General features: G+C 32.1%; 1 protein-coding gene across 5 annotated transcripts in view; it reads left to right on the forward strand.

The window, feature by feature from the left end:
• LOC115214228 (EF-hand calcium-binding domain-containing protein 4A) overlaps positions 1–13,776 on the forward strand; it is a 168,207-nt gene that overhangs the window by 105,150 nt on the left and 49,281 nt on the right. For all 5 annotated transcript variants that reach the window (XM_036504578.1, XM_029783347.2, XM_029783349.2 and 2 more), the window contains exons 6-10: positions 3,879–3,974; positions 4,502–4,573; positions 7,336–7,451; positions 9,874–9,945; positions 12,185–12,236. In XM_036504578.1, coding sequence (XP_036360471.1) covers positions 3,879–3,974; positions 4,502–4,573; positions 7,336–7,451; positions 9,874–9,945; positions 12,185–12,236 — 408 coding nt within the window. The remainder of the gene's footprint in view (positions 1–3,878; positions 3,975–4,501; positions 4,574–7,335; positions 7,452–9,873; positions 9,946–12,184; positions 12,237–13,776) is intronic.

Below are 13,776 nucleotides of genomic sequence, written 5' to 3' on the forward strand. Positions count from 1 at the left end.
TTTGGTAGAAATGACTGATTGTCCCTCTTAGCGTATGGCGTGTATGTAGAATGCCTCCTGGCATGTATGTATAATGCCCTCTATATATAAATATATATATATATATATATGTATATTTATATATATATATATGTATATTTATATATATATATATACATACATATATACGATGGGCTTCTTTCAGTTTCCGTCTACCAAATCCACTCACAAGGCTTTGGTCAGCCCAAGGCTATAGTAGAAGGCACTTGCCCAAGGTGTCATGCATTGGGAATGAACCCGGAGCCATGTGGTTGGTAAGCAAACTACTTACCACATAGCCACTCCTGCACCTATATAAAATGTTTTATGAATTTTTATGATTTTTCATAATATGTGATGTATTACTTTTTGAGTGTGTAACCAAGTATAGTAAGCAATCTAGTGATTGGCTATTTGGAAGTCTGTTTGAGTTTTGTTATTTTTCTGTATCCCTGCTTAGAAAGTTTAGGTTAGACTACACTGGTGTTTTAAACGCTGAAAGAATATGACATTCAACACAAATATCAGTAGCATCATCAAATTATTCTGACATTTTAGCTGTTATGATTTAACTCTGTATGCGTGTGTATGAGTGTATGTGTGTGTGTGTGTGTGATGCCGCTGGAAAACTGTAGTTTTGGTGCTAGAGCTGTGGCACAATTCTACTCGCCATAAATGCAACAATTATTTGTCTTTTTATAAATTTAAGCAAACAAAAGATTGACTTTTTGGTACCACCCAATTAGAGTGTATGTTGAACAATGTTGCTATTCTTCCCAAACAACACACACACACACGTATGCACACATGCCCATGAACACACACACATACATGCACACACACACACACACATGCACACACACACACACACACACATACAATAGTATGACAATAACTTTTACCCTAACATCTAATTTATTCAGTTGGATATTTTATCATGTTGTTAAATCAACTCTATTAATTCAATTGAAAAATTAAGATCAATTGAAATTTTGAAATCAGTATAATTTTTTCACTTATTTTGTATTTGTCCTTTGACAAAAATTCTTTTTTAGATTTTTCACTACACATGTCAGAACTAACTGTAGACTTTCATACATCATTGAGAAAGAATTTTGTAAAACTACCATATTTGATGGCATATTGAATACACTCTAATTTCAGTAGTTCCTATTCTGGGAAAAATAGTTTTTAGTGCATTAAAGCTTATGGGAAGCACAGCTCTGCATATAAGGTTCCGGGGTGATTTTTTTCAAACACATTATTTTGGAAAAGAAAGTGTGTTTTATATGTCATTAAATACGGTATTTATTATGATTTTAATTATTTCATTTATATTTATAATTTTCTATTAATTTTAAATAACTACTAATTTGTTGTATCTATTTCTGCTAAATCATGTTTTAATTAACTGAGCAACATCATATCTCTTATGCTTTTTCAATAAAAAGCAAAATAAGTGAGTTTTTAAATGTGAACATTTTATGAATATGAGTTTTTAATTATTGGTGTAGTATTAGTATTCAACAACCTGTAACTGTCTCCATTCATAAGTCTAAAGGTCTGAGACATTGGCTACAGCCATGTCATACTTGAATATATAGATGTAACTAGCGGTAATGAATACTTCTCCTAATCTTAACCAGTGCTATGGTGATTAAACTTTGTGCAACACTGCAATGAAACACATTTTTGTCTATGCCTTTAGTGCAAATAATCTTACCCATACTGGACTTGACATACAATACAATACTCTTTACTCTATCGGTCTCTTTTGCTGAACTGCTAAGTTACAGGGACATAAACACACCAGCATCGGTTGTCAAGTAATGTTGTGGGGACAAACACAGACACACAAACACACACACACACTTATATACATATACATATATACGACGGGCTTCTTTCAGTTTCCGTTTACCAAATCCACTCACAAGGCTTTGGTTGGCCCAAGGCTATTGTAGAAGACACTTGCCCAAGGTGCCACACAGTGGGACTGAACCCGGAACCATGTGGCTGGTAAGCAAGCTACTTGCCACACCCCCACTCCTGCACCTGCTCGTAACTCGTTGCTGAGTTACATGCAAAATAATACAGATAAAATAATACTAACAAACCTCTGCCAAGGTAACACCAACGTCCTTCAACAATTAGCTGGAGGTGATTTTTAAAAATGAAAATATCTGAAATAAACTCAACTGCTCTCACAAATGAGAATACTAAAAATGAACCCAAACTGCTCAAAAATTGAGTAAAAAACACGGTAAGATAATCCAGAATCCTTGTCTGGTAACAGATCGATCCCAAAATCTAATAAGTTCGTGCCAGTCATGAGGCCAAACATCTCTAGAAGTTCCATCCAAATCCATCCATTGGTTCTTGTCCACGGTCAAATAAACAGACAAACACGACTGAAAACAATACCTCTGCCTTCACTAAGGCGGAGGTAATAATAATACTAATAATAACACTAGAAAACTAGAATTTTTGTTTCTGAATTGTTATAGTTGGGTTATGTCATAAATCATTCTTAGAATTCTCCAGGGTTGTTACATTTTACAGAGCAGTTGAATAGTTTAGTGCCAATAAAGTATGGTGATCTGCCCACTGTATTCTAAATTGAGCAGAGTTTGGTAACAATCAGTTTTAATTTTGTCTAGTACCAAGTAGCAAAATAACTGGCTCAGCATCGTAGACATAGCACGTTACAAAATTGTTTGCATGGTCTAATGGTTAGAGTGTTTGCCCTCATGATCATAAGATCTTAGTTTTGATTCCTGGAAAGAGTAGTGCATTGTATTCTTGAGCAATTGGGAAGTTAACCCTACGATGGACTAGCATCCTGTTCAGGAGGTGGTGTTATGATCTCAGTCTCTTGTAACCCATATAAATCAGGCTGAGTTCCAGTCTTATGAGTCCTAGGGATCATAACAGATCCTAAACTACTAGTAAATTAAACCAAATTCTTCTGAATGGTCAATTTTTAAATAGTATATCCACCCTGTTATGTATATGTTCTTATATACACTTCCATAGGAAGCTCTATTAATTATCGTAACATATTTGAGTCATTCAAATCTCATTGCTTTCTTTTGACAGTAATATAATGTAGTTTGATTTGCAATCTTTCCATATATGTCTGAAAGGTATAAGCAAGTTATTTGCACTCATTTCATACGAAATAGCTGAGGTCAATGTAATAATGTCATGAGAAACCAGTTCTTCATGAAAGAAATGTTTGTATCTAATTTATTTATTTATCTGTTTTTTTTGTATATTTATTATATGATGTCTCTCAGCTTTGTAAAAGTAGATTTCAGTTAAATATGTTGAGAAAAGTGAGCATTGTTACGGAAATAATGGCACTCCTGTTTTTTTTTATTTATATCTGCATATGCATGTACACACACACGCACACACTGACAGAGACACACACACACACACACAGAGTCACATATATATGTATAAAAGCACTATATAAACATTTTCTTAGTTTAATCATTGATCAGGTCCAGCTAAAGAAGAACATTTATTAACAGAGTGTGTTCATTAGGTTTCTGTTTCAACAGTTTAATTTCTCATACAATTTTCATACTAATTGGATTTTGTTAGATAATTTTACAAATTTAACTGTTATAAAATAAAGAGATCGTTTCTAATTATCAAATTTATCAATATTTAATTTTAAAGTAAGCAGTTCATTTTCTTGAGATTGCATTCTTTTATTTAAAAATTTACTATGAATTTAAGAAAAAATCAGAATGTTTTTCGGTACTGATGGGTTTATTTTTTCTCTACAGTCAAATGTCTTCTAAAATGATACTAATTTTTTTTTCTTCTTTCTCTATTATAATTTTCAGGAGAAGACCAAAGAAAGTAATTTCAGAGAGGAAATGGAAAAGGAATTATATGACAAAGAATACCAACTTCAGAATTTAATTACAAGACAGAAAGAAGTAATTGTTTTACTTACTTTTTACCTTAACCCACATTTTACTTTTCTCATAAAACATTATACTTTTCAAGGTTTTTTTGTTTTTTTTTGTTAAAAACTAAACCCTATTCATATTGAAATCTGTCTCATGCTTACTGAGAAAAATAATTTAAAAACTCCTAAGCTTTCATTATATTTCATTAAAGTAACTTAAGTCTTTCTAAATTTCTCTATTCTGTGTTGAAGTCAACAAACAGGTTTTCATTGTCCTAAATTGAAAACATTTAACTTTCATTTCTCTTATATCTTTGAAAACTTAAAAGAAGAAATTCAAGTCATATATCTTAACTTTCCATCCTAAAACAACCAATCAACATGGAACTAAAATAAGTCATCTTTATCAAAGCTCAATGCTTGTGTGACTGTGAGAAACATGTATTTCTTAAAAATTCATTCAATTTGCATACCTTTTGTTAAATTATATTTCTTTTCTAATTAACAATCTTTTATCAATTGTTAATTAATTCTCTTGTGTTGCTTTACTTTTAGATGGAACAAAAACTGAAGGACATCAATTATTCAGAAATGGAAGCTAAAACAACCAATGACCGCCTTGCTAAAGTAAGTGGTATTTACATTTGAAATGTCTGCACATGTATTTGCATAACTTAACTTAGATTTCTCTCCTTGTATGTGTGTGTGTGTATAAATGTATATGTTTGTACGTATGTATGTATGTATGTATGTATGTATGCATGCATGCATGCATTCATGTATGTATGCATGCATGCATGTATATGTTTGTATATACATATATGTATGTATATGTATGTGCATATATATATATATATATATATGATGTATATAGGTCTGTAGATAGGTATATAGCTATGTATGTATGTATGTATGTATGTATGTATGCATGCATGCATTCATGTATGTATGCATGCATGCATGTATATGTTTGTATATACATATATGTATGTATATGTATGTGCATATATATATGTATATATGATGTACTTGTGTATATATGTCTGTAGATAGGTATATAGCTATGTGTGTATGCATATATGCATGTATATGCATGTATGTGTGTGTGTGAGTTTATATACATGTATATATGTACATGTGTGTGTGAGTTTATATATATGTACACATGTATGTGTGTTTGTGAGTTTATATATATATATGTATGTGTATGTGAGTTTATATGTGTCTGTGAGTATACATATATGCCATATATATATATATATACATATATGCTATATATATATATATATAATATATATATATATATATATACATATATATCTGTGTGTGTGTGTATTTTCAAAAGCTACTGAAGAAGAGAATACTCAATACATGGTGTAGTGCATATGGTTTTTTTATAAGCTAGAATCCTTACTTGCAGCTTAGTTTCACACTACTGTGATTATCAGGCAAGTTCTCACCTGATGATTGCTGTGGCATGAAACGTATTTGACAGGAATACAGTTATTGTGTGTACATGGATTCATATATGTGAAATTACATCTCTCCCTGTCTCTATCTGTATGTCTCTCGCTCTCTCTCTCTGTAAATATATACATAAAGGTGGCTATTAAATATACACAACAATGCTTTAAATCCAGTCACTCTGATAAAATGAGAATTGACTTTGCTAACCTTACAATAGTAATCATAGCTTCCTTTTTTGGAACTCTATGGAATTCCATACATAATAAATTCTTAATTTATTAGAATACTTCTCTGAGAACAGGAATGTGTGTAGTGGGAACTACAACAGAATATTTACTGATGAAAAAACTCAATACTGAAAGTAGAATAAAATTTGTTTTAAAAAAACCCTTTTGATTCGGACTTTAAGTTTCAACTGATAGTTTATTCAACTCATTGAATAAATAAATGCTTTTCTAAAAATTATCTTAGGTTTATTATTTACATTACATACATTTGACGGTTATTTGTCCTCATCATGTTTGTTGTTAACAAGTTTCGGCTGATATACCCTCCAGCCTTCATCAGGTGTTTTGGGGAAATTTCAAACCTGGGTTCTCATTCCTAAGGTATTTTTGATGTTGTTGTTGTTGTTGTTCTTCTTCTTCTTCTTCTTCTTCTTATTATTATTATTATTATTATTATTATTATTATTCAAGTCACAGCCTGGAATTGAACTCGGAATCTTGGGATTAGTAGCCCATGCTCTTAACCACAACGCCATATGCCCGTAGGTGTAGTAGTTAAGAGCATGGGTTACTAACCCCAAGATTCTGAGTTTGATTCCAGGCTGTGACCTGAATAATAATAATAATGATAATAATAATAACATCCAAAAATACCTTAGGAATGAGAACTCAGGTTCAAAATTTCCCCAAGACACATGATGAAGGCTGGAGGGTATATCAGCCGAATTGCTGTGTTAACAAACAAGATGAGGACAAATATCCCTCAAATGTAAATAATGTAAATAATTCCTCATCTCTTAAATATAGAACTGTATTATCTTAGGTTTATTTTCTATTTCTTTGATACATATTAACAAAATATTATTCAGGTATAAAAGAAACTATTTCAGTTGGAACTATATTTTAACTAGTTTAGTATCTTTCAAATTATTTATGTAAATAACTCATAGCATTCTGTCAGTTACGACGACGAGGGTTCCAGTTGATCCAATGAACGGAACAGCCTGCTCGTGAAATTAATGTGCAAGTGGCTGAGCACTCCACAGATATGTGTACCCCTAACGTACGTAGTTCTCAGGGAGATTCAGCGTCACATAGATTGTGACAAGGCTGGCCCTTTGAAATACAGGTACAACAGAAACAGAAAGAAGGAGTGAAAGAAAGTTGTGATGAAAGAATACAGCAGGGTTTGCCACCACCCCCTGCCAGAGCCTCATGGAGCTTTATGGGTTTTTGCTCAATAAATACTTACAATGCCCGGTCTGGGAATCAAAACCGCAATCCTATGACCATGAGTCCGCTGCCTTAACCACTGGGCCATTGTACCTCCACTATGTAAATAACTATATCAGATCTGTATTGAATGAAACACCTTTCTGTTTTTAGTTACATATTTTTTTCACTCGGAGTTAAAATTCCATGAGAACTGACATTGCCTTTTATTTGTCTATGGTTAAGAAATTTATTTCTCAACCATGTGGTTTTGAGTTCAGTCTGATTGCATGGCACCATAGGCAAATATTTTCTCCTATAGTCCCATGCCAAAACCTTGAGTGGATTTGCTCAACAAAAACTGCACTGCTTACAAAATCCTTGTGCAATCATTAGAAATTTTTATTGCTAGTTACAATTGTAATAAAAAAAATTAAATCTGAAATGACCTTCTTAATGATTTATTATTCTGATTCTTAAAAGGACAAAGATGAGTTGTTGTACAAGTTAAAGCAGTCCCAAGAATGTATAGATGAACAACACAGCTATATTCAACAACTACACCAACAGCAAAAAGATGAAAAAAGGGAAAGATCAAAGTAAGTTTACCAATTCTTTATTTTCATAACATAAATTTATTGCATTTCTTCTCAAAGACTTAATGTTACATCCATACAGTTGTGGCCAAAATTTTGGAACATCTTTTTATAAATCAAAATTGTTATGCCCAAATACAGTTCAATTCAAATATATGCAATGTATAAATTTAGGCATTTAACCCTTTCGTTACCAACCCGGCTGAAACCGGCTCTGGCTCCAAGTACAAATGTCTTGTTTTCATAAGTTTTGAATTAAAATCTTCCACCAGACCTTAGTCACAATTTATGTTCCTGACACTAGCTTAATGACAACTAAGTTATTTTACTAAATTATTTGTTATATTTAAAGTAATTGAAAGAAACACAGAGCATCTCAAAATATATACGGTCACAATAGGGTTAATATAAAAATTCTAATTTTTGAATATATGTTCCAAACTTTTGGCCATGACTGTATACTAGTGTGTATAGTGACTATTGTGTTAAGCTATTTATTGATAATTCTATAGATATTTCTTTTTGTCATTAGACTGTGCCATGTCAATTTATTTTCCAAACACAAGCTTAATAAGAAAACAAGGTTATTTTACTAAATTCGTCATTATTTTAAGATTAATTGATATTTGAGCAGTATATATTTCTTTATTGCCCACAAGGGGCTAAACATAGAGGAGACAAACAAGGACAGACAAAGGGATTAAATCGATTACATCAACCCCAGTACACAACTGGTATTTAATTAATCGACCCCGAAAGGATGAAAGGCAAAGTCGACCTTGGCGGAATTTGAACTCAGAATGTAAAGACAGATGAAATACTGCTAAGCATTTCGCCCGGTGTGCTAACATTTCTGCCAGCTCACTGTCTTTGATATTAGAACAGTATATATTAAGAGAAATATGATAATCTGAAGGTTAAATCCCATTTTGCATTTCCCAAAAGTAAACAAACTACACAAATATACTAAACTCAGTTCAAAGTCAATCTGTCAACAGTATTTCTTAATAGTTAGTTTGATAAAAATTATTAAAATAAGTGCAAGAGAGAAATATGCTCTGGAGTAGTGCATATTAGATTAAAACTTATGAAAATGTCCAAGCAGTGCAAAATAAATGAAATACAGAAATGAAAAACAGATCAATGGATAAAGTATTTTTGAGCTAGAACCTTGTCATGTGGACTAAAACCCACCAATCTGGAGCTCCACCTTGGTCGGTTATATAGACTTCTGTGCTTATTTCTCTTTTGTACTTACTTTCATAATCTTTATTAAACTAACTACTAAGAAATACTGATGACACAAAGCAACACAATTTAAAGCATGAGTAAACATACACATGTATACACTCACAAACATGTATGGACCTTAGTAATATTGTATGCTCCTTAGTAATATTGTATGTAGCGTTTTCATTTGTCCCTAAGTTAAAAGGGAGATTAAATGCAGCATAGGTTGTATTGACGCTGGGCAGAAGAATTTCTTTGATGCCAGTAAAAACAACTAACAGGTGCAATTTGCTTCTTATGACATATTTTTACCAACAGAATAGTAAGTGAAAAGTACTTTATCTAGCTCCTCTTGAGACTTCAAGGGCAAATCCGTCCTCCTTTCTGAAATCAAATAATTTTATTGATTGTCAACTGTTCAGTTCTTTGGACAGCTAGCAATTTTGACTTACTGGTTGCAACTTTTTGGTGAAGAGCTTCTCTTATGAAGATTGCCATCTTGATTCCACTTAACCTTAGGGAATTAACCCCATTATTTACATTCTATTTTGTTTTTTGTTAAGCCTGGTACTTATTCTTTTGGTCTCTTGCAGATCTGCTAAGTTATGGGGATATAAACACACCAACACCAGTTGTCAAGTGGTGGTGGGGAACAAACACAGACACTCACACACACACACACACACTCACACATTACATCACATATATGCATATAGATGACAGGCTTCTTTCAGTTTTTGTCTACCAAATCCACTCTCATGGCTTTGGTTGGCTTGATGCTATAGTAGAAGACACTTTTTCAAGGTGCCACACAGTGGAACTGAACCTGGAACCATGTGGTTGGGAAGCAAGCTTCTTACTACACAACTAAATCTGCACCTATAGATAGATAATGGGTGTATATGCATATTTCAGGAATTCTTGCTCCTTCTTCAGTACCACATCCAAGTCATGTATAGTAATTATTTTAAACAAGTTTCAAGTGTACAATAAGCTGCAGTGTTTTAATTTTTGTTTCTTTATTTTAATGATTTAAGAAGTTTCAATAACACTTTATACTAATACAGTGATTTTTACAGATTTTAAGCTTAATTCAACACATTGTTCTACTCTATGCAAAATGTAAAATTACATTTTAAAACTTTGATGATGGAAATATCGTAACTATATATATATGTTTTTCTTTTTAATACAGAATAGCATTGAAGCTAACTGAAGGAATAGCAATAGAAAGAGAAAGTCTAGTCAAACAATTGGATCATCTCAGGTATAGTAAATGTTAAATTAATATGTATTTTAACTACAACAAGAAATCGTTTTGAAGAAAGATAAAAACAGCATTTGTAGCTTATTTTGAAATGCTAGTCAGAATTGTTTAAACAACCGTAATATTCCAAATCAAAAAGCACAACAAAGCTTAAGTGTGCAAATTAAACGTTCTTGATACTGGAAATAATATAATGTTGATATCTTGACCATATGCTCAAATCATTTTTATGTCCACTTTTCCATGAGTCAGACTGAATTTGTTGAGGCAGTTTTCGACTGGTAGAGAGATTTCTTTATCATGATCATAAGATTTAATATAGAAGGACAGAACAGGACAATACAAAACATTAATAAAAAAATACTCAGCGAGTTTTTTCAGTTTGTTTTTTTTACACAAAAATATATTAAGTTATTCTGTTGTGTCTGGGGGAGAGTCACTTTCTTTTTGTGCCTTATTATGTAATATACTCACCGGTAAAATTTCCACTTTTTTCTTATTTTTATTGTCCTAAAATTTTCGTTGCATCTTGCAACCTTTTCAATAGTTTTGACTCTTGCAAACCAAATCCAAAAACGAAATATATTAAGTTAAAGATAGATGATTTATATGATCAAAAATTTTGATTTCCCTTACATTTTTTCTACATCCTATTTTTTTTTCCACGTGGTAGATTAAGTAGGGACACTCACTCCCAACTTCCTTACCACATCCTTCCATCTTTTCTCATATATACTTCTAGACAGGTGTCTCCTCTCCAGCCCTATCTTGCTGGTGATGCCATTCTTCTCCCCAGCCCTCACCTGTTTCCTAGCAAGGTGATATTTTCCCATTCCCAGACATGAAGGCACAGAAGGTTGCAAACAAAAGGACACTGCTTGTATGACAGTGATATTTGTTTACAAAAGAACCTTATGTACTGTATGTGTGTATTTGTGTGTGTGTGTGTGTGTGTGTGTGTTAAGGAAAAGATAGTAGATTTTGAACACAATATGGCTGTGAAAACAGCAGAGAAAGATCAAGTATTTATCCTTAGAAGATGGAAAAAAAAGTTGCCAGTAGGTGGCTACAGGGAGTTAATGGTTACAACACTCAGCCTATATCTGTCGGTTGCAGGGTTCGATTCCTGTAGCTGCCTGCTGGCAACTTTTTTCCATCTTCTAAGGGTAAATACCCAATCTTTCTCTGCTATTTTCACACTTATACTGTATTCAAAATTTACTTTCTTGTCTGTGAAATATTAGCACTTTCAGCACTTCCAAAGTTCATTTATAGAGTTTCACATTCATCGGTCAGTTGTGAGCTATCACAACTTCCTGATGAACGGGAACATAAAACTCTGAGTAGCAGTTTTTTGTGATATTTTTGTCATGTTTTTGCAGCTTTAATAATAAAGCATATTACTCTACCTACGATATTTGAGTACTATTTTTTCCCACCTTCTTTCACGTTAATGTGCTTACTCTAGTACATATATATATATATATATATACACGCACACTCATATATATATATATATATATATATATATTATATATATATATATATAGGCTACCTGGCGTTCGTGCCGGTGGCACATAAAAAGCACCATTCGAGCGTAAATGTTACCAACATCGCCTTACTGGCACTTGTGCCGGCGTGCAGGTGACACGTAATAAATCACGATTTTTTCATGGCCGTTGCCTGTACCACCTGACTGGCCCTCGTACTGGTGGCACATAAAAGCACCCACTACATTCTTGGAGTGGTTGGCGTTAGAAAGGGCATCCAGCTGTAGAAACTCTGCCAGATCAAGATTGGAGCCTGGTGCAGCCATCTGGTTCACCAGTCCTCAGTCAAATCGTCCAACCCATGCCAACATGGAAAGCGGATGTTAAACGATGATGATGATATATATATACACTCACACACATACATGTATGTGTATATATACATACATATACATGCAACAGGCTTCATTCAATTTTCAACTACCAAATTCATTTGCTAGGATTTGGTTGACTCCAGGTGATAGCAAAGGACACTCGTCAACATGTGTCACACAAAATACTCTTTTTTTGTTATTAATATTTTAACGCTAGGACTTCGATACAATTCAATAAACACTACAAATTAATCTTAATTTAGCATTAAAAATAAAGTAACACTAATGGAGCTGATAGATTAATTATTAAATGTAATATTGATATTTTTACAAGAAATGATCTAAAAGCCAATTTTCCTTTTTTTTTATTTACAGAAACATTAATCGTAAACTACAAGATGATAAAGATGAAGCTGAAGCAAGGCGGGTATATATACATTTATGATACAAATAAACACTCATCAGGAGTGAATTTTTTTTTTTTTTAGAAAATTATGGCTTTTTGAAAATTTTTTGCACTTAACAACTTATATATTTAATGAAATACTTTTCTACTACTTTTAATACAGGAATTCTATATATAATAATATTAGGCTTTGCTTCTGCATTTTAAATATATTTTTTCAATATTTCTGTTTTTTGTATCATATATAAAGGTTTTTATTTTAATAGTTCTAAGAAAATTCAATTTTATTTTGTATATGAAAAAAATTTTCTCTTGTTTTGTTATATTAGAATCATTTATCTCATCATGATCTAGAGAATTTATTTTTGGATGCTGTCAACTTTTGAGTTGATGCATTCTTAGTATTCACTAAAGCTCAGAGAAGGATCTATCCCCTGTAGGCCTATATTTTTGCCCCCAAATCTCTACAATTGTATATTGTTAAGGGATTACTCTTTTCTTTCAGTGTTTGAAGTCATAAACAGATTAAATTAGGTGAGCTCCAAAAAAAAAAAAATTAAAATAATAATAATAATCTCCTTAACACATTCACTATTGTGAATGTGTGCATGTTTCTGTTTTCTGCATTAATTAGAAAGAAAGTAATTAATTTGAAAGAGTGGCAAGAAGTATAACCGTTCTGGATTGAACCCTGCATTTATTGACCCAAAGTTATAAAAGATACATCGTGTTTGGAATGATAGATGAAATAACATAATTAACTAGCTATTTGTTGCTTGTTATATGGATCTTGACCTGAAAACTAAAGCATGTAAACTTTAACAATAACAGTTTTCCTTAATTCTAATGAAATGAATTCACTTCAATGTTCATAATACAGATACATATATTACAGTGTTTAAAATGTTACTAGTTGTTAAAATATTACTAGATGTTACTAATATTTCATTTTCAAACATTGATTGTGGTTTTCAATGTTTCAAAAAGTCAGCATTAGTATCTTTAATTTTTTAATATATATATATATATATACATACATATATATATGTATATATATATATATATATATATATATATACATACATATATATATATATATATATATATATATATATATATACACATATATATATATACACATATATACAACGGGCTTCTTCTGGTTTCCGTCTACCAAATCCACTCACAAGGCTTTGGTCAGCCCGAGACTATAGCAGAAGACACTTGCCCAAGGTGCCATGCAGTGGGATTGAACCCGGGACCATGTGGTTGGTAAGCAAGCTACTTACCACACATACACACACACATATATATATATGTATATATATATATATATTATATTCAGGATATAAAAGCTTTTGTATATTTCTACTATAGAGAAAATTCAGTCAAAAATACACTGTACTATATCACTGTTGTTGTTATTGCTTAGTTCAAGGTGAATCCTTATTGAATGAACTTTTGATCATTTCAGCTATGATCATCCATCTTTTTAACACTCATCATCAAGCCAGGGACCCATCCTGTCATGAGAGTCCAGTTGCCAAGACTCTTCAGTTCC

This window comes from Octopus sinensis, linkage group LG7 (genome assembly GCF_006345805.1).
Source record: "Octopus sinensis linkage group LG7, ASM634580v1, whole genome shotgun sequence".
NCBI lineage: Eukaryota > Metazoa > Mollusca > Cephalopoda > Octopoda > Octopodidae > Octopus > Octopus sinensis.